Source organism: Acanthisitta chloris, unplaced genomic scaffold, assembly GCF_000695815.1.
Source record: "Acanthisitta chloris isolate BGI_N310 unplaced genomic scaffold, ASM69581v1 scaffold20464, whole genome shotgun sequence".
Lineage (NCBI taxonomy): Eukaryota > Metazoa > Chordata > Aves > Passeriformes > Acanthisittidae > Acanthisitta > Acanthisitta chloris.
In genome coordinates, this window is record NW_008669027.1 from 874 (window position 1) to 23,958 (window position 23,085).

A 23,085-nucleotide genomic window follows, 5' to 3' on the forward strand; every position below is an offset into this window, starting at 1 on the left:
AGGTAAGGGGTACTGCAAATAAAAAGCAATTGCCCTCCTTCTCACCACCACCTTCATCCACAATTTTTTTTACAATATTGATATCTTCAGTTTGCTCAGTTTATCAGAAAATAACTTGTTTTTTCCTATCTACATACCAGGAAAGGGAGGACATTTTAGGAGGACATTTTAGGTTCCCACAGTAGCACCTGTTTACCTGTTCCAGCCAAAACTTCACAAACTGCCTAGAAAAAGGAACTGCCTCTCTGGTGTCAAGGCCTGACAGACTTGGTGCAGCATTTTCAATCTTAGCTGTACCTCCAGCTACAGACGGATTGTGTTTCCAAAACCTCACTGGTTTATAATTGCAGTGCAGGGTACAGAGGAATCTATTTCCATGCTGGGCTCCTTTAATTATATCATTTTATTATGATCCTTAAATTCTCAGTGTTTCTTGACGTGGGTAAATCACAGCTTCCAAGTTCTACCCAGGCCAACTCCCCACACCTGCAGAGCTCTGCACACAGTGCCTTTACTTCCACTTCATCTTTAATAGGGTGAATTTTCTCTTTTTCATGGAGTTGAGCTAGTAAGCAATGTCAGAGAATCCTAAATGACCTTCTGCTTCAGCTAAACTATCATAATTGGCTATGCTTAAACTTAAATGAAATTAATTACAATGAGTAGACCTTGAAGATCCCATTTCTCCTTACTTGTCTCGATGACCATTGTTTGTCCTTGGATGGACCTTCTGGTCAACAGCAGAGTGAATTTCTGCTGGTTTGTTGCTTTTCTCCTTCCCCTATATCTAATTTATTAAAGAATACTGCTTTCTTACAGAGCAAAAAAGAAAAACCCCAAACACCCAAAATACTACTAAATGTTCTTGCTCTGAAAGCAATTCCTGCAGCACTTATAGAAGAAAAAAAGGAAAGTCAAATTAATGCAACCAAATACAACTACCCTCAAGCCAACCCTAAGGTACAAGTTCAGAAAAATGTTGTCATCCTTCAGTTATCTCAGATCTGGTAATCGTTCCAAATTTAACTTGTACACAGCTATTGTGAAATCTTACAAGGGAGGAGAAGACATGGGACAGACTACCTAGCTAGAGCAATCAGTTTCCAAATCTGCCATTATCTGCAGGTACATAAATTGTGAATGACAGTAAAATTGAGTTCTTCAATTGCAGCTGAAGGTGTGCCAGACCTCACTCTGCACTAGGCAATTACTCTGCCCAGAGGCCATCAGTGAGGTGTGGAGGTAGCAGGCTGACTTTGTGTGACAACTGCACGACCCCAAGGACCTCTCCATGGTCAGCTGGCTGGTCACACACAGACATCAGCACTGTGTAGTCCCACAGCTCCTCAAGGGTCCGAAAGTACAACTGCTAGAGATGAGTTAGGAGAAATTGTTCACACTCTTCCCAGCAGATCTGCAGTTCTTATGCTCTTCAAAATACTTCTCCCACCAAATGTGTATTCATGGCAGACTCTCTTCCCTTCATTGCACCCACTCTCCAGCCCAGTAATTTCAAAAGCCTTTCCATAGTCTGTAAAAACATGCAAAGGAACAAGAGGAAACCAAAACTTGTTTCAACACTGCAGTTTTCCTCCTCCCTACCAGATGATCCTTGTGCTATTTACATTCATGTACTAAAGTTTCTTCTCAATTCATTTCACTGAAAAAACCCCATTTCTGCCCTTTTCTTGTACTTTATGACCCCTCCTTACCCTTACACAATGGCAGGAAAGGAAGCTGAAACACTGGTGCAGGTACCTTGTGCAGGCTTTGAGACACACCTACCAGGCAATGCTGTACTATTCCCAGAATTCTGTAGCAGGAATAGTAGGCAACCAACAAGGAAACAAGACAGTTTGGTTCATGCACTTTTTCATCATGAAACCTTTCAAAGAGTCCTCAAGGATACAGGATGTAAGATGTAGGTTTTCAAGACGAGACTGGATGTGGCACTTAGTGCCATGGTCTAGTAACCACGGTAGGGTTGGAGTCGATGATCTTTGAGGTCTCTTCCAACCTGGTTGATTCTATGATTTTATGTACTTAAGGCCAAGATGGCACTGGCTGTATCTGTGGCAGAAAGCACCAAGCACAAAAGAATTATTTACCCTAGGAGAAGAAATATAAATCCTTCTCTGAATTGGGATGCACTAGAGGATGCCACTGCTACTATGAGGCAGGTACCATTCAGTTACAGAGCTCTGACAAAGCACTGAAGCTCTGCCCAAAAGCTCTTGGACTGGACAGTTCAGGTTTGGGTTGGGTTGGTTGTCCTGGTTTAACTGACTGGAGCAGTCTGAATTACAGGAATTAGGTACTCTCCAACCACACACATGCAGATTAGCACCATTTTTCACACACCAAACTTCAAGCACGCAGTTTCCTGAGCTTTAGGAGCAGGGTCACTCCAAGCTTACGGTTCACCCTGTAGTTAGGTCCCCGCACAGAATTCTAAAACTTTTAAATTTCATAGCTCAAACTGTGGTTTGTGGCTCCTTCAGAGAGGGAAATGCGTGCGTAGGAAAGTGACAAAATGAAGAGATCTTGAAGGAAGTTCAACAGCCAAGGCTCAAGTCACCTTGAACAAGCAGTGAACTGCTAACAATTTTAACTGTTCCCATCAGCTCAGCTCCACCAAAGCTGAGATGTGTGAGCAGAAAGACCACCAGACAGGACTTGAGGCCCTTTCTCCACTGTCAAACCAACATCACAAACAACTTCAGAAAATCCAGAACTGACGCAGCAGTGCCTGAGCAGTAACACAAGAAATACGCACCGCTCTGCTGTGCTTTTAGTCACACCAGCACCTTGTTCCTCCTCAGCTCGTCCTTCCTCCCACAGCACCTTCTCATGACAACATCTGATGTTGACCAGCACAACTGAAGTTATTACATGGCAATCTACACACTTGCTTCATCAAGTGGATGAACTTTTCAAGGTGAAACCAAACCAAACCCACCTGCAGCATCCTATGTAACACTGAGAACATTCCTGTATATCCAGTAATACACCAAGGCAGGGAGAAGAGCAGCTGTGACTGCAGAAGCAGCCACAGAAGTTCAATGTGCTAGCAACAAGAAAACCTCCCACAAAAACAACTTGAAATGACTTTATTTTTTTTAAGTATATTAGCACAATATTTACAAAATCATTTCATGTTTCATAAATAAAAACATTTTCTTGGGTAAAGACTATAGATCTATAGATATTTAAAATGTATATATATTTGTACACACACAAACAAAAGCATACAATTATGAACAACTTTGGTTTTAAATTACTGGTGAGAAAGGGCTGGGTGTAACAATGACTTTTTAAACTCTCACGTTTCAATTTGCTCCTGTAAGAAATCCAGCCCTTAACACAATGGGATGGTGGGTTTTTCCCATTTCTGGGGCAACTGGTTCTGCAGCCCATCCAGGGCCACACTGAGCTCCTTGTGTTTTGGCAATGCCTGGGATCAGCTTGGCCTGATGCCATGGTGACACCAACGGGTCCTGCTCCAGTTTGCTTCACAGAAGGTAACATAAAGCTATAATACATTAAGTTTTTATAAGGCAGAATTACCTCAACAGAATTTCAGTTCATTTGGTTGTTTCACTCCTCAGCTGCTAGACTCTGAGCTCGCCAGAGGGAATCACTAGTGATAAAACAGGGAGCTCTGCAAGGTACTTAATGACTCCCTGCTCTGTGGCCAGTTCCACTGACCCCAGTGAGGGCTGGACTGTGGGATGCTTTAGATGGTTCAACCCTGCAGCCTTAGAAAGAGGAATGTTGACGGCAGTACCTATCGTAAAATCAGAGATCTCTGTTTTACCCTGCTGAATCCTGATGCAAATCTCTGCATTGAGACTTGGAGCTCAATGTTCTGAGACCCGAATCTCTGCCACGTGCACCCGCAGCTTGGATATGAACCTTTGTTTGGAACATTCAACTCTAAGAAGTGCCAAATTGCTCAGAACCTTTCAAAACACGGATTTTATTACACTACTGTTTGGCAACAAGTTTTAAATTGTTAGAAGGAGAAAACCATGTGTGCCTTTGAAATACAATACCTTAGTACAAACAGGAGACAGTGTCAAGGTTTCTACAAAGTCTACACGAAGTCCGAGAAGAGCCAGCTATATTGGAACAACTCTCAAAACAGCTGTAAATTGTGGTGAAACCTCATGGAATGTCCAAGTCCCAGAAAACTGATTTTTAACTGTACCACTGACAAATACACTGAAACTGAGCTTCCTCCTTGCTCACCAGCTCCTCCCACTTACTTTCTATTTTATGTATTTGTCGTATAACAGCAGCAACACAAACTTGGGTCAGAAATTACAGAGCTCCATTTTTTTTTCCGGTCAAGAAAACAGATTGTAAAACTTCTGTCAAAAATACACTAAATAGGACAACTCCTATTTTTATGAATCATCCATGACTTTTACAAATTCACTGAGTTAAAAAAGCCTGAAATTGCTTCCAGTACCAACACTGCACGACATGAACACACACACAAGAACCACATTCAGCATGAAAATTACTGGCTGCTGTGCTCTGTAATTCCAGTGCTGAATTAGGCTCCGACAGCTGAGCAGCTTCTCATCAAAGAACACGGAGGAGGCACGGAGAGCTCTTGCACTGGACAAAATATCAGCCACCACAGCATACATGACTACTGTCCACAGAAAGGAATACTAATGTTGTGTGGAATTAGACCTCTGTTAATAACTAAAGGAGAACTGGGAGTAAACTTTGCAGTTATGCAACTTTGTGTATAACTTTTTTTTAAAATAAAAGTTTTGCTGAATGTCAGAAAAGATGTATTTGTACAATCTCTACTTCCTGTTTGTATCATACACATAGACCATACTTCGTCCATGCACACAAATAAAGAAAACAATAGTCTAAATGGTATTGCAACCTCCGGGCTGAGCAAGGCCCATTACCAAAGCAGTGACTAATGACAGTTTTTGAAAATAACACCACTAAGGATTGCAGGGAGACCCTGTCGTGGGCAAACAGTGCTCTTTATATTCTCACCCTCAACCATCCCATATACACCATAACGAAAGAAAATTAAGATCCCATGTGGGCAAACACACATGTTCCTTGCTACAGCTGCTGTGACTATAAAATTACATAATTTATATCAAAAGCACTTTTGCCACACATGCAAAACAACTAGTTTCCTGAATTTCTTCTCATTGAGTAGTGCATCTTCAAGGCCACGGTGTATCAACAACGGTGTACTTTATTCACGCATCACATAGCTTTGCAGATCTGGAGAGTTAAAAAAGAAAGACAGTGGATTGTTTGGGAAGAACGGCAACGTTTTTGTGCTGCCTACACAAGTTACAACTTCAAAAACTGTGCTTTCATTTCAAACTTTGCATTCGGATAGTGGAAAAGGGTGTTACTAACAGCAAGTGATGTTTCAGCCTCTCCACAACGTAAAAGTGGACACTGTCTTGGAGCTCCCAGTCATGAACTGGAACAAGCTGAAGTGGCTCCCAGACTTAGCTGTCTGACCCACCTTGTCTTTATTCCTAATGCTGAGCACCTGACTCATCCCTCCTTCACTCTCTGTGTGTACTTCTAAGGGAAGGTTAGGATAGAAAGCAGGTAGAGCTCAAAAGGTTACTGCCTCCAGCTAGTGAGTCAGGGCACTTGCCTTCAGTCTGTGAAACCTCCTGTTAATTTTTAGGAGCCATCTTTCAGGGCAGAAGCAGCTGGCAGACTTCTAGCCTTACCCTAGGAGTCAAAAATTAAATGGGTAATTGGCAATTTCTGTGCTTGTGGAAGCTCTACCTTAGCACTAGAAGAGGAGGTGGTTTTCATAAGCCCAAAGGAGACCAAAGAGGAAACAGCTTATTTAAAATTGGATCTCCAAGCAAAACATCTTTGTTTTTCAGCAGCATGTGGTAACTGTAGCGATCCCATCCTTACCTCCCTTCCACAGACTGGCAAGTATCTATCTCTTTCCTGATCTCACACAACTCCCTGAGGAATGAGCAGTGGCCAGTTCCGAAGCAGGACCTCCCTTCCACTGCTCCTCACTCAGACTGTACTAACTGGCACATGTTTGTCAATGCATTATGAGACATCAATGCAGTTGTACTTTGTATTGCAGAAGTGCTTGTATTTCTGTGGGTGAACCATGTAGTAGCCATAAGTAACAAACCCAGCAGTACTTGGCACCTGTAAGGAAACCTGTTTTAAAAATTCACAGACCTTTCTTCAGTTACAGCTAACTAGTGCCTCATTTACTGTCACATTGTCATTTACAGCTCTGAGAAGTGTCATGATACAAAAATGTCTCCAGTAAACTAACAGATTTAGTGACCTTACTCTTTATACTGAGTAGCAAAATGTTGTGATTTAATACAGGAGTACTGGGCTGAGGGTCTAGTGATACCTCCTGATAAGCTTGCTCAGTATCCAAAAATAAACCTAAGTACCAATAGCACCATATCCTATTCCACAGGAAAGGAAGTACAGCTTCTGAACAGAAAACAATCCATGCAACTGTTTTCATTGTCAAACCTTAGCATCTAACCTAAAGTTTAAGCTCTTCAATGAGAGCAAACTGAAAAATAATAAACTGAGGGAAATCTGATTGGAATACAAACTAACAAAACCCACAGAATTCAAGTAGCATCTAAAGAGGGGGAGAGAAAGCTACTCTTAAACCACTTTCCTGTGAACTTCCAGGGGAGATCACCAATTAAATGCATGGAGAAGGCTCAGTTACATTAACAACAACAATAAAGCCCCACAAAACCCCAAACAGAACAACCCACCACCAAGGAAACAGTCCATGCATCTTAAAGACCACACAGGCATAAAGGAAGGACACAACTAATTTGACTTTCCACATTTGATCAGAAATAGACTATTGAACAGTTTTCCCACTGACTCATGCACATTCTTCCCCACGTATGACATGGAACACATGTATTCTTTCTCTTCACTTAAGTATAATTTGAGCAAGAACAGCACCTGCCCCAAAACCAAGTTTCACCATATTAGCACTGGGCAACTCCAAACATCAAAACTCCCAAATACATGCTACTTATAACAGATATCCAGAGATCCATTATTTGGACTTACCATCATTCTAACATCATTCCTTTTGCATCTTTTAAAAGCCAAGAAAATGGATTAGTAATGAGTGAAACAGCAAGAAATCCTTCATAATTAGTATTAAGATTCAGTCTAAGATTCAGGCTAGAACTACTACTCAGCATGCCAATTAGTGAACAAAACAGCAAAAACAAAGAATTTGAGAGACATCCTTTTCTCACAGTAGATTTCCCTCATCTTAAGTGCTACCAGTTTCTCAAAGCCATGGTAGTTTCCCCAACCCAAAGAAATACGAAAATAAGAGAGTGGCAAGGATAGATTTTGCTAGAATTCTTTCACCTAAACAAATGTTTATGAAGAGTTAACATCAACTTCCAAGACCCGTCCCTCTTTTTCTCTTAAAAGCTGGACATTTTGCAAAGCAAAGACTGTGGATATAATGTCCTGAGATATCAGATTTGTCCTAAAATGGTCAAACAATGCCTCTGGCCAGAAAGCACAGCAGCATAAAACAGAGAGTTGGAGCTGCAGGCATAATTTCATTACAAGACCAAACTCTTACTGACTCACAAGAGCCACATAAATTGGCTACTGATCTGCCATCTCAGTGGTCTTGTACTGGCAACTACAACTACTTTTTGACCTTCTTCCATAATTAATACCTGTATTAGAAGATAAGCCTTGAATATCACCTACCATTTAGTGGTTCTTCTACAGCTTTCTGCAAAACATTTAAAAATATATATATGTATAAAAAGCCTTCATGTTTACTTTTGGCTCGCCACAGTTAAATTACTCTAATTGACATATACAGTAAGTAGTGATTCTACAAAAACGAAGAAAGCTTAACGTTAATCAGATCAGTGACTAAAGCTCTGAATCCATCAACAACTGCATTCTCCAGGTTACTTTCTGTGATGTCTCCCCAGACGAAACACCTCTAGGTGGCAGCAAAAGACATGCAGACACTACTCGTAAGCTCTAAGACCTAACTGATTGTCTCAGCGATTTGGTCAATCAATGGTTAGTAACAAAGCAGCAGGACTAAAAAAAAAATCAAATAAAAAGAGTAGCCAAGCAATCAAGTGGAAACTCCTCAAAAAGAAATACACGACAGTTGTGCACTTAATCCCGTAGACAAATTATCAGAAACAACACAAGCAATCTACAGAAAAGCTAAAAGAACCAGTACTTGGTTAAGATGGCAGATTTCAGAATAAACACCTTTTCCCCCTCTGATTCAAGAAAATCTCAGGAATCATTTTGTAAGCGTGCCCCAGTGCCAAAACGAAGTCCTTCACTGATATTAAGGTTTCCATAGTCTTTAGATTACACAGAATCAAAGCACATTTTGGAAATTACTTCACACTTGTTTACTGCTTCCAAGCACAGCAATATATGCTGAAGAGCCCTTGATGGAAACATGCAACATATTATCACACGTCAACTCCCACTGGGCCTTTCTGTAATGCCCAAAGTTCATGGACACAAATTACATCACCAGAATTCCTCTGTACCTAACCCTCTACTAACAGCACCAGCAAAATACATATTTGTACTGGGTGAGGTTTCCAGTGACCACCAAGTTTTCAAAAATTCTTTCGATTTCATTCCTATCTCCGATTCAAAAAGGAATATGATGCTCACTACTATGTGACTGTGGCTATTTCTCTATTCCTCCAGTCCTTGCTGCCATGTGAAACCACCTTGTGAGGAGAACAGCTCACAAAGAGAACAGAGTTTCACAAAGGACCTTATTTTGCAGGTTAGTTTCTATTTTTAAGTTTGTTTATAACCAAAACTAAGCTCAGAAAAAACATTTCCTCTTGGTCTGTTTACCCCCATTTTGCCAGTAAACATGGGGATGTTAGAAACAAGCAAGACTGCATTTTGAATGCAGCATATCTGTAATACACTTCTCAGCTCATTTTTATAACATAATTAACTTTCTGAACCTCTTTTTGTCCTTTTTCTTTTTTAAACTCTGTGCACTTATATTCTTTCCATAGGGAGAGGCCAATCCTCTGAAATACTACTCCTTAAAATGAAAATGGATAAGAAAAAGCAAAGGAAATAAAAATATTAATCTCTCATCCTAACTGTGGTCACCTCTCCTGCCCCACTATTAGAAACCATCTTTCTTCCACATCTGGGTCTCAGGCAGGAGACCTGGAAATGTGTCTCCAGTGAGAGCTACCACCCAAGGCATGGGATGAGTCAGTATTTGCCGTGTTCCCCTCCCACGAGGAAGTTTTACTGGTGTTTTATAGTTGTCTCTCTTTACTTGCTTCTGGGAAACGCCAGGAATCAGGCAGTTCACATTCACCATCACTCAAAAGCACTGCATAAACTCATGAAAATTACTGGCTTGGGGAATTTGGATTACTCTAGAATTCAAGGTAACTGACTGGAAAAACTTCTTAACAAAAACCAAAGTGTTTTTCTATTTGTTCTGTGTTATCTAAAGACAGACACGTTGTTTTCAGAAGGTCTCATCCAATTAAGGGGCACCACAGGAAAATCAGAAAAAAGGCCAAGGTTATAGTACCTGCATAGCCAGGAATTAAAGAGACTATTAAAGGGATTTGGTGTAAAAGACCATAGGAAAAAACCCAAACCTAAGTCTTTTTTACACACCACCACCTAGATGAAAAAATTCAATATGTTTTGCACTCATCTTAATGAAAAAGCTTTTCAATAAGGTGAGTAAAAGGTCTTCATAAACTGAGATGAAAGGATGCTTTGTAAAGGAACATCAAACTTCCCTTGATATCCACCACCTTTCCCTGACAGCAATGGAAACTCCATTTGGGCACAACAGTCGGAGTAGCCACTAGGCAAGGGTGGCAATTACAGTACCACAGACACACTCAATAGGGACAATGAAGACCACCAACTCACTCAACATTAGACATCTGTTACACAGCCAGAACTTTTGCTTGCTACCAACCTTGTCTGAATTCGAACTAGTGAAGAAAGGTTCAGTATCTCACTACAATCCCCTGAGCCATCTAGTCACCCCAAATTTATTAATTTTAAGCTTACCCCTGGACGAGGATGATCTTTCATTCTGGAACCTAAAACAGTTAAAAAAAAAAAAAGTGACCAGGCAGATGAATCAATGTCATTATCAACCAAATAATAACACAGAATCATAGAATTGCTAAGGTTGGAAGACACTCCCAAGATCATCGAGCCCAACCATAACCTAACACTGCTACCTTCACCACTAAACCATGTCCCCAGGTGTTCTAACTAGATTTTTTTTGAACACTTCCAGTAATGGTGATTCCCCCATGTCCCTGGAGAGCCTGTTCCAATGCTTGACCACCCTTTACAACAAAGACTTTTTTTCCTAATACCCTATATAAACCTTCCCTGGCACAACTTGAGGCCATTTCCTCTCCTCCTGTCACATTACCTGGGAAAAGGCATAATCTGCTGATAAAACTGGCAAGAGAGCAGCAACACACAAAATTGATGCTTCCCCTATCCAAAATTACTGAATAGGGTGAACTGCAAATTCCTAAAGTCTCTAAGCATCCCTCTATTTAGGAACCGAATAATCTTATCACGTACAGCCTGTGAATTGTCTCAGTCATGCACTCAGCTCTAAAAAGGAATTACACTACACACTATGCACTGTGCTTATTTTAGTGTGCTACAATCTACCCCAACATCTCATGTGACTTCCTCAGCCACAGCATAAACAAGCCACAAATACAGTACTTATGCAGACCAACAGCACTGGAGTTGTATATACAGGTAGACCAAAGTCAATAGAAAACTACTTTCACTGTTATTAAAAGGCTTTGCTTCACCCCTGTCACATTTTTTGACTCATCTTCATCTCTCTTGGCTGTCAAAAATTAGGCATTCTGCCTTAATTTCTTCTTTACTGGAAACCCTCTCTGTCTCAAGGTCTGTTATTTCTGACCATGCCCACACAGGATGTGCACACAATGAACCTAGAAGGCTGCAAGGCTCAGTGCAGACTAGTGACTGCACTGACTGTCCACATACCAGCTTGAGTCTGAAAGCAATACATTCTCAACTGCACAGTTCTGCATCCAAGCTAACAACCTGTTTGAAGAGCCTTCAAACAAATAATGTCACTCTGCTCTCTGACCCAAGCTTGAAGTCCACATAATGTTACACTGTGGTGTGCCAGCACTCCAGGCACACCACTGCTATGTCTTTTGCTTATGTACCGTATCTTTACATCTCTCATCTTGCTGAGATCTGATGCACAGATCAGTTTCTGAAACAAAGCCTTGCTATTCTTTGTTCCTGGGTTTTATAATTCACTGTAGGATAAACCAGGATTCACTAAAATGAAAGATGTACATTTAAATTGCTCTTATTTTAACCCACCTCTATCCAATGCAAATCAGAAGGCAGATTTTGCTTCTTTAAATCCGTGTTTTGATAAGATTTTGTCACCACCATCCCACAACTCACTCCACAGAATCCCTGACATCCTTCTGCTCGCTTCATTCTAAGCTTCAACTAGCCAAGTGTGTAAATGCAGAACTAAACAGCAGCAGTCCTACAACTGAAACACTCTTCCTTAATAAACATGGCTGTGCTGACCTCAAACAGTTTATGATGATAAACTGTCAATTTCTTTACTCAAGATTCCCCACAGGCTCTATAAAACAAAGATCTATGAATACACAGACAACTTGTCAGTAATTTTTAAAATTCTCTAATTGTGAAATCAAACCTCACACACACTGTCTACTTAAAAATAAAAATAATGCAGAATGTCAGTGTTACTTACCCATAATAAACACGAAAGCCAGACTAAGCAAACTTGCAATAGCCATAATAGCTAATCCAGCAACCAGAACAGACCCATGTAATGGAGGACAGGCTGTTAAAAACACAGCAAAAGAAACTGCATCATGTGACAAGTAAAAGCACAGACTTTTATTTTCAGATATAACTGATGACTAATATAAATAAGCCCGAGAGAAACAGATGTGATTAATCTCTTTCAAAGATATCCCGGAACTACTTCTTCATTCCTTAGTGATATAGTGACATTTACTGATTTATCCTGCTTAGCTGTATTCTTCTACTGCCTTTCACTGCAACTGACAACATTCTTCCTTTAACTGTATTTTAATTTTAAACTTTACATCTTCAATCCCAACTGTTTTGAGCTGTAATTGCATCAGATTACAGAATATCCATACTATTACTGATCAAACAGGATCAAAAAGGGAAGAAGGGTTCACAATATGTGGGTAGTTCTGAGGCAAACCCACCAATAACAGGGATGCTCCATGCCTGAAGGGACATCAAAGCAGGAAGAGGCTATTACAACCTAATCATATGCACTACTAAAACTCCCTGTTCTCTGTGATCCTTGTTTCCAGGATCCAGGTTAACATGTACCATGTATGACCTGGGAAAAAGTCACCCTGAAAAACTAAGTAGACTTTCCATTTGAGAGCATAATAAAAAAATCTACCATTGTGCATGGCTCTAGAGGATTAATGCTTTACTGGAAATCTCCCATTAGTTTATTTCACTATTACACCTGACAACACTTAGGTGTACATTACAAATACTTCTGTAAATACGAACAATAAGCACAAAACTCAAATCACAACTCCACTGAAAGGTCTATCATTTCACCCAGATTAGGCAAACCTTCAAAAATCATTTCAAGGAGTAATAGATCTTAAATCCCAAATCAAATAATCACTATGAAGAATGTCTCTAGGAAACAATAAAATCAAGAGAATAAAGTGTCTACAAAGAACACAACTATTTATTCTCCTACTAAATATACTGCCAAGGATGCCTAGTCCTACAGTCACTCCCTGGTGGACAGAGGGGAAGGCAGGGAGGGCACCAAGAGGGTTAGGAGCAGGGATAAGGGTATCATGGTGTCCAGTGTTTAGTTGGTGTTCCTTTGCCACCATGACTGTTTTCCAGTGATGAAACAGAACACCAGCCACAACCTCAAAACAGCCCAAGAACACTTCCAAGTTTATTGTCTCTACATGTACCTTTCTAATCTGCTTCAGTGGTATTTACTGAAATACTCATGGACTCAGTTACACACAAACAGAGATTAGCAAGGAATTTCTGATTTACTCATTGAACATGAGAAAATCATTATGACTCTAGTTTAGTTTCTAAACACTCTAAGCCTTGGTAAGAATAGCAATAATACAGAGTCACCCAAAACCAACACTGACCTTTAAGACACTAATGTCCAAAATTAAAACAATTTTTTTCTTTTTTTTTTTTAAAGCAACTGCTCATACAATGTTGGATAGAGCCATAGCAATGAAACTGATACATGTAATACTACTTTTGGGCTATTCTTCTTTCACCAGATAAAAGAGCATTAACACACTAGTCCTAAACTACACTTGCAGAAGTTACTTGCTAACACTCTATGTAATGAAGACATTTTCACAGCATTTTAGTGTCAGAAATAAACATCACATGCAGACAAGAGCAAAAAAGCCACTTTCATAGAAGACAAATTGCTTACCTGGGACACACAGTGCAAAACCAACCACGGCAATTATATACCCAAGAATTGTCAAACCTATCAGAGCACACGTTGCTTGCGGTAGGCTGTCAAAAACTGGGGAAAAGAGAAACAAAATTCTCATTTTAGAAGTTTAACTACAGAGATGCAAAGAGTAGAGCAGTCACATAAAGCCAGAAATCAGTTTCTCCCAAATCCCAAGCTCAGTCAGTCGGTGTGATAACAAAACTCACAAGTCACTGTAAATCAGGGTTCTTGTGTGAATACAGACACATAAAAATAATGTATATATAAATAAAGAAACAAGTAGGAAAAAATGGAACACATATTCTGAGAGGTAGTTATTCAATCCAGCCCCTACACCCAGGAAGGAAGAGCAGAAACCACTCAGATGTGCTACCCTAAGTTTCATTATTCAAGGGGGTAAATTGTGCTTCTTTCCTGAAGTAACTCGGCCAAACAAACACAGGTTAAACGTTTTGCTCCGAGATCCTAGAAACGTCAGGAACCCAGGATGCTACTGGAGGACCTACTTATAAAAGTGAAAATGGTCTGTAGATGATGGAAGGGAGTTCAATACTTTTCTACCCGTATGGTATTGAGCTAGTGAATAAACAAATACTCACCAATTCCAAACACAAAGTACTGAAGTGGTACGAGAATCACAGCAGGGACAACAATGAGGCCAAGACCAGCTTGATTCTGTGCAGTATAGCCAACTGCAAACATTTATATGGAAATCAGTAGAACAGAAATTGGAATAAAGCACAAAGCAACGAGCATAAATCATTAGCATCGTCAAGTTTCTAGGGCTCATAAAAAGTCTCACCGAAGCACCAGAAGTCACTCTCTAGGTCCCTGATATTCACCTGAGGCTATAGGATAGAAATATAAGTAAGTTTGGAGTCTGTACCTTCCTATGATCACCTGAGGGCCTGAAAACCACAATGTTGTTTCTATTGTATTCCGTATCATTTTTCGTTTACAAAATTAATAGATGGCAATAAACAGGTGGTACTACCTTCCATACCAGAGCATGGAAGAGATTTTTTTGTGCTCTTATTCCCTTGAATTAAGAAAGCAATTTTAACCACTTACCTTGGAGAAAAAGAAAAGTGCCTACACCAGCAGCAACTATTAAGATGATACTTGCTACAATAATGCACACTTTCCTCTGAGATTCAATTTCATATTTTAATGCTTAAAGGCAAAAAGAGAGAGAGGAAAACAATCAGACACATAGATTCTCTCACTAAAATACACAGATTTATGATTAAGACTACATAATAAAATGATATACATTCACAAGATTTAATCTGTTTTCTTTGTTTGATATGGTTAACGACACTTACTCAGATAAATGAAACCTGGCATTGCTGTTCTAGTCAAATTCTTAATTTCTCCTTCCACACAATTCAGGTGATATGTTACCACAATAACTTTGGGACACAGAACAGGTTAATTCAGGCAGATGCACTACTGACATTAAATGTTAGAGTGGATTTGTTACTCAGGTGAGTGTCAGACAGAGATTCAGAAATTCCAGGTTTCATACTTTTCCCCGTGACGCTGTGTGACCTCAGACTTATCACCTCTGTCCTCAGAGGCACAGAGAGATATTCCCCAGAATGGAGGATGAGTAAATATGGGATGTCCTACACATATAGAATTAACATCCTGCTTCCATGTACTGAGTTGGCACAAAACAGAGTATCACAAGTTTACAGTAAATATTCTAGAGGGCACATATGACAAAGTCTTTAACAGTATCTTATCTACAGAAGGGTTACAGAATACTCTCTCTTGTAATTAAAACTTTCTTTCAACATATCCACTTTGCCTAACACAACAGGTTCCCAGAGCAGTGCCAGTAAAAACTTCCTGCATATCCGTACTGGATGCTCACATTTTTCCACATTATAAACATGCTAAATAAAGACAGCAAGACACAAAAGCAAAAATAAGTAATGGATACTCTATACTTAAATCCTAAAAGCCAATCCCGTAAACAAAAAAACCTCTCCTCAAACAAACCAACACAACCCACAAAACCAAGAAAACATAAGATTTCCGAGCATTACACAGAAAAAAAATCAAGTCCAATTTAAGAGGTTACTTAAAGGTATATAGTAGTCCTGATGGACTCACAGGTTATCTAAAAGACTGCAAACTAAAGCAAAAACCCCACAAAACAAACAACAAAAAAAATCCCGACAAAACCAGACAGTAAGGATACCCACATTTATTTGATTAAAGGTAGCACAACTCTTTTCCCACCAGAGATCAAAGACCTTTCAATAAATTGCCCAAGTGCACTCAAATAATTTGAGTAACTCCTACAAAATGACCGCGCTTCTCCATGAAATGACTGCTTTCCTAAAAATGCTGAACTTCTGCTAGGAATGCAAGGCAACGGCAATTTTTGAACATATCAGAGACTCCTAAACCATTATAAGCAACAATGAAAATCAGGAATCTAACACTAGGGAAATAAAATAATAAATAAAAAATATGCATTGGTTTTCAGCCTCTGACCATGGATGAACCTTTGATGAGTCACATACCACTTCCAGGGCTCAATGAAAAGACTATAAAGGAAATAATACATAAATGGCTGAATATGTTTATGATTGCTACAAATCACTATTTTTTCCATTTCTTATGAACTCAACTCTAAGCAGCATTTTTTTATTTTTACTTTTTAGAATTCTACAAATTGAAAAAGGCTGAAAAACATCAAATATTGATGGAATGAACTGCAGCACAGGGAACTGTCTGAAAGACCAGGAGGTAATGCTCACTCTGCATCACACAGGTGCTGGACACCAGTGTATAAAGAGCATCTTAGGATGTCTGACACTGGGGAATGGAATATATTGCCTAAAAAACGTAAAACAAAATCATTGGTGTCACTGTTAAATTGTAACTCAGCCAGTGCTAAGACTAATGAACAAGCTTACATTAAGAAGAGAGCACCCTCCTTCTCTGATATTGATGTTATGACCATAAAACGAAATATTTTTGTTATTCAATAACGTCATGGTGAGCCAACAGCGAAAAAAGCTTTCTTGCTCTAACCCATGACAGTAGACATTACCAATTATACCCCACAGAAATTACACACATGCAAAAAAGCACATCATGTGAAACAGTATTGGCAGCAGAAACATCACCACATGGCAGACTAGCTCCAAGCACAGACTCTTCAGGCTGCACACAACACCTCTGCGTATTACCTGGATCGATTCTGCCACAGATCTTTTAGATGTAAGCACCATAATTCATTTTACACAGATGCCTTTATGCATGCAAGTGATTTCAGGACAAATCAATAACTGTAAAGAATTAAAGAGTCAATACTTACCAGTAAAACCGAACTGAGCTGAACACAAAATAATAACTACGAACAGTAATGATATGATGATAGCCCTTTCCACTAGAGGAAACCACGATCCTAAAGAAAACAAAGAAAAATGGTAGGAAGAAAACAAAATATGAAGTTATTACCTTAACACTGATTGTTCTTTTTAAGTATGCCCTAGATGCTCAATACTGTATGCAATTAAGCACTAAGAGCTATCATAGGCTGAGAAAGCTATGACTTCTCTCTACCTGTGTATTTTTCTCCCAGATCTTGTGTGTGACAACCTACTTTTTCAGTATTTCCAGCTGCCCTAACGTTTTCCAAACTGGAGGTGTTCTCCTCTGCTCCAGTGGAGGTTATGCTGATGCTATTTTCTGGCACTACAGGCTAGTGAGCTTGTGCAACTGCAAACAGCACTGTAGATAAGAAAACCAGTGTACTTAGGCTAAGCAGAGAAGACAAGTCCAATCTGATGTTTCCTCAGCTATTCTACTTTCAACTGCTGCAACTCCTGAAGAAATACAGCTGTGTGATAAGGAATCTAGAGCTAACCTAAGTGAGAAGGAAACACTGCTTTGTTAATTTTAGTTATTCCTAATGTCATCCATTTAGCCATTTTCCCCCCCTGCACTTTGGATGCCTCAGGCTGCTCGGTCAGTCATGCTGTAAGGCCATGTAAGCCACCTTCCAACATGAAATTCTGAAAATATCTCCACTGAACTAGAAAATACAGTTAATTCTGGCATCCCTGCCCATATCCTCATTTGGACTCACTCAGTGAATCCACAGTTTCCATTCCTTACATTATACTTGCCACCATTCTTCTGCCTGCACATTTGTTTCCAAAGAAATTTCTAATCTTCACTATGATGCATAGTCATTGCACTTTCAGTCCCTATTTAAAAGCTCTATTTGTACTCCAGAAATATGAAATTAAGTAGCAATATCTCACAACTTTCCAATGCCGACCTTTTGGACAGCTTTTAAGTTAAATTCCCCCCTTTCCCCTCCCTTCCCTCCTCCCTCCATGAGGTCAAAGAAAGTAGATTTAACATAAATACAAGACAAACACATCACATACAGAAGACAGAGACATGGAGGAATATCTTACCACCTTCCTAACCACCATAACAAGGTTAATTAAATGAACTGCTTAAAGGAAACCTTTTTGCTTCGTTTGCATTTTTTAAAAAGCGAGTATGTCGTGGTTTAACCCCAGCCAACAGCCAAGAACCACAATGCAGCCTCGCACTCACTCCCCCACCAACGGGACGGGGGAGTGAATCAGAAGGGTAAAAGCTACAAAAACTCATGGGTTGAGATAAAGACAGTTTAATAGAGAAAGCAAAAGCTGCACACACAAGCAAAGCAAAACAATGAATTAATTCACTGCTTCCCAAAGACAGGAGGTGTTTAGCCATCTCCAGGAGAGCAGGGCCCATCACGCGTAACGGTTCCTTGGGAAGACAAACACCATCACTCCAGATGTCCCCCCTTCCTCCTTCTTCCTCCCACCTTATATACTGAGCATGATGTCAAAGGGTATGGAATATCCCTTTGGTCAGTTTGGGTCACCTGTCCCAGCTGTGTCTCCTCCCAGTCTCCCATGCATCCCCAACTGCCTTGCCAGTGTGGCAGTACGGAAAGCAGCAAAGGCCTTGACTCTGTGTAAACTCTGCTCAGCAATAACAAAAACATCTCTGCATTATCAACTCTGTGTTCTGCACAAAACCCAAACATAGCCCCATACTAGCCTCTGTGAAGAAAGTTAACTCTACTTCAGCTCAAACCAGCACAGAGTAATACTGAAGAGTAATTTCACCGCACGGTTGCCATTCCCTAGATAAGCCAGATCCCAGTGATGCTGTTCAATGCAATTGAGAACTGAGAGATAATGAACTTTTAGTATATGCAAGCAGAGACTCTGAGAAGCACTGTCACTTCTTCTAGGGCATTTCCAGGTGACACGATCAGGTATCAGAAACAGAAAGAAAGCAGCCACAAAGCCTGGGTGTCTGCTTGAACTTGAGTATGCAAAACAGAACTGTCCAGTCTCAGAGTCTAGAAGCACTGACAGTGCAGAACTGCCTCTGACAGTGCAGACATGCAACATGCAAATACGAGGAACAGCTGAACACATTTGCCTGGTAATGTATTTCTCTTACTCTGGTGTTTCATAGCAGTAAATTCCTGGAAAAAAGTAATGTTTTGAGCGCCAATATAAGGAAGTCAGTTCCAAACTAGTATGAGATGTTCAAACTGGGGTGGGGAGTAGAACAGTGAAGAGTGAAAATGGAGAGGAAACAGGAGAGGAAGAGAAGGAAGAAGAGAGGACAAGAGAAAAAGAAGGGAGAAAAGAGAAGATGAAGAGAGGAAAATAAAAGAAAAAGAGGAAACTTTATGGTCACTCTCTAGATCAGGCAAGAGGGTGCCCAAAGATGAGGGCACCAGCACAGAAATCTTGCTCACTCTGCTACCCACTTGCTAGGTGAATCAGAAATTCTCTATAAGGAAGATGCAAAATCGTTGGCTCTTGTAAGACTATCTTTGTAAAAGCATCCGGTTTTCAATTGCTTTTACGTGACTGGAACATGCCAGTAGAGACAGCATGAATCCATTGCTCAGAAATGACTGATAAAGGATTTCCACTACTCACTAACACTTTCCAAAAGTCACTTGCTACACTTTCTTCTATTAGCTTCAAGAGATTCTCTATAAGACTGAGGAGGAACAAGCAAGAAAAAGTTAGAAGAACTGAAGAAAGTGCAAGCAATCTTCAGGTAAACCCTCAAACATAAGATTAAGTTCCACATTTTCTAGCATAGGCTCTCAAAGCTAACGTGACCTCACAGCTATGAATTCTTCAGTAACCACATTTCTTCTCTGGAGCTGAGACATTTTCCTTGTCGCAACTGACAACTAGAAAACGAAATTAGAAAAATTACATCCGTTTCCTGTTTTGTTGTCTTTATACTGATTGCAAAATTCTAAACACAAGTAAAACTTGCAAATGGGATTCAATTCCAGTACACCCTCAACCCTTGCTTTCTGTAACAGTCAGAAATGACTGAGTAAGGAAGAAGCTTTAAGAGAATGAGGGAAACTGTGTTTCCTGTTCCCCATTTTTGCAGTGTTCTAAGAAACGAATGATTCTGTAGCATCTTTACTTTTAGTGACTGTGCCACTCCCAATCCATTGCAGGACCACATTTGCTTTGCAGTGTATATGGTTACCTCAATTAGACCCAACTGTGAATTCCACAAATGGCTGCGGCAAGACACAACCAACATCTACTTGAGCTGCACGAATATTTTAATGTGAAAGACAAAACCTGATAGCAAAAACATGCTAGGATCATTCTAGAGCGCATGGGTAAAACTCCATGTGCTACACACATGCAACACATCCAGTGCCTCTGAGAAGCTCTCCAGAAACAAGAAGCAAGTCTCCTGTGCAGAACAGGTGAACAATGCACACAATAAACAAAGTCCCGTGAAACTGTCACTTCTGCAGAACACTAGACAGACAATGAGTACAGCAGAACCCATTATTGAACAGCTGAGGCACAGGAGCACACGGGCTGGGATTGACAAGGTAAGGCAAAACATCTCCCTGAATGAGAAATCCATTTAGTGAATTTCATTCATTTCAACATCATCTTCTGAGGATGACATTTAATGCTGGAAAACCGTAACAAGTTAGCATCTAGGAGTAGCATCTTCAGCCTCACTGGAAAACTGCATACCTTCAGATCAAGTTTCAGAACTCTCATACAGAATTTCTGTTAGTTCTACCTGTAATTTTCCAGCATCACTACAGACTGCAGGAAGTAATTCTTCAAAGCCAAGATCTCTGCAGCCACTGTGATGGACGTACACATCTCAGTATTACGAAGACATTAGGAATATGTTTCAGTATGCAACGCAATCACATCAGGGTGATGAATACATCACCAACTATACCATCTAAAAGACGTGGGAAAGCACAGATTTTCCTACATTAGACAATTCATTTTCAGATGTTATTACAGAATGAAGACATGTCGAGATCTTTCCCACAGAAGCACTCCCCTCGTAATCTAAACCAAAACAGCTCGTACCAGTGTTCAAGTTAGAAGGCCTGGGTGCTACACGTTTTGTGCTTTCAGTTTAAAGAAATACATTGCCATGGTCATTACTCTTTCCATATGATTCTGTTTCCCTCCCAACAGATTCGAAAATCATGGTAGGCAACTCACCCGTCTTGTTTATAACTTCAATGCTTACTCCTCCTTCTCTGTTTGACTCTGTGACTTGACAGGTATAATTTCCAGTAGTTGCTTGTGCACCGCTCAGCACCAGAGAGGCCGTGCCCTTGGCTAAATCCGCCTGAGACAGCAAGTTTGCTGATGAAAATGCTGCATCTCAACAGATTCGAAAATCATGGTAGGCAACTCACCCGTCTTGTTTATAACTTCAATGCTTACTCCTCCTTCTCTGTTTGACTCTGTGACTTGACAGGTATAATTTCCAGTAGTTGCTTGTGCACCGCTCAGCACCAGAGAGGCCGTGCCCTTGGCTAAATCCGCCTGAGACAGCAAGTTTGCTGATGAAAATGCTGCATCTCTGTAAACATCCTTTATTACTCCATCAAAAGAAAATATTCTCTTTCTGTGCTTTTTCCATATAACAAACATGACATCTTCATTGTTCTCCATTAGATTAGTCACAGAACAAGGTAAAATGACAGTACTATTACACTCAGTTACTTCAACGTCTGACCCAATAAGTGTCAGCTGGGCAGAACCTATAAAGAAAAATGAAAATTGGCACGTTCAGAATTATTTCTTAATACACAAAAGAACAAAGGAAAAATAATTACAACATGTGACTTGAGAAAACAAAAACTGTCTCCCATGAAACCAGAAGAAGAGTTCCATACTTTAAGGGAGCAACAAAAGATGGAAAAAAGCATTATTATAATTCTACTCCTCTACACAGACTTAACCTTTCCAACATCCATTCAGACACCACAACCCATCATAAATTTAAAAAAATAAAATAAAATTTGGGGTTGGCACTTATTTGGACACTTCCCCTAAAACATCACATGCAGAAATAATGCATGAAGGCCTTGTTTCTGCAGAGTACAGCCATAACATTAACCACAGGTTGTCCCACTGACATTCATATTTTGGCTGCTGATCACACAGGTATCAAGAAACTGAACAGTTCGTTAAGGACACAGGGAAAAAAAGTCTACTGCTACACTTTTGAAAGCAGGCAGGCAGGGCAGGGCAGTTTAGTCAAGAAAGCTTTGTCATTTGTTCCTTCTTCCCTCTGAAGGTGGAGCCAAATGCCCAAAGGTTTAGATCGTTTCTTCTAAATTCTCTCCCTTTTCCTCTCCAGTGGTGGAGGTGCACACACAATCCCACCTATTAAAGAAGATTATTACTCAGTGTTCAAGTGTATATACAACAGAATTGAAAATGGAGAATCTGCAGCAATGAATGACCTGTATTACAAATCACCGTGACTAACGCCACTAACAGGAACATTCAATGCAAGTGAGGAAAAATCACCCCCTCACAGAATTATGTTCTCACTGCTGGATTTCCCCATCTCTCGCCCACCTGGGAGGACTGACTGACCACTCTTTCAAGAAAGACCTAAATCCTATGCTGAGATTTTATCAGAAATGAAGAACCATTCATCAGTTCTTGAGAACACCAAAAATTCTAACATCGGTATTTAAATCACACCAGGAAACAGAAGAAAGAGGTTAATTAAACTAGCCTAGCTGCAAGTTATGAAGCCTTTGAATATTTTATGGTATTTTTTCCTTGTTTGTGTGAAATTGTAACTGAGTTTAACAGTTTTCTTAATAGTAATTGCTCCCCAAAGTCCCAGGAACATTAATAATTCAAAATGCTTTGCTACACCCATCTAATAAAAGCAGATATGGGAGAAGACATGTGAACCACGATCTCCAATGCTGTCAGCACACAGACTTACAAACTGGAGCAGCTCCAGTGATTTCAGAGGGACCACTGGTACTCACATGTATAAACCAGCTCAGAACTGTGATATGTATTTAATGATTAAACTTACCTGGGGGAAAGAGAGAAAGAAAGAAAAAAAAAAAAATCAATAAG

The 23,085-nt window shown here is 40.0% G+C and overlaps 1 protein-coding gene across 1 annotated transcript; it reads right to left on the minus strand.

Annotated features, from left to right (window-relative positions):
- Nucleotides 1-4,801: 4,801 nt before the first annotated feature.
- CD47 (CD47 molecule) lies at nt 4,802-21,684 on the minus strand. The gene is made up of 11 exons (XM_009073175.1): nt 21,390-21,684; nt 19,824-19,871; nt 16,953-17,042; nt 14,687-14,788; nt 14,215-14,307; nt 13,589-13,684; nt 11,855-11,947; nt 10,117-10,148; nt 7,768-7,792; nt 7,099-7,126; nt 4,802-5,268 (listed from the first exon to the last, which is right to left on the minus strand). The coding sequence occupies exons 1-10, from the start codon at nt 21,646-21,648 to the stop codon at nt 7,101-7,103; spliced, it is 864 nt and encodes a 287-aa protein (XP_009071423.1). The 5' UTR covers nt 21,649-21,684; the 3' UTR covers nt 4,802-5,268; nt 7,099-7,100.
- Nucleotides 21,685-23,085: the final 1,401 nt, after the last annotated feature.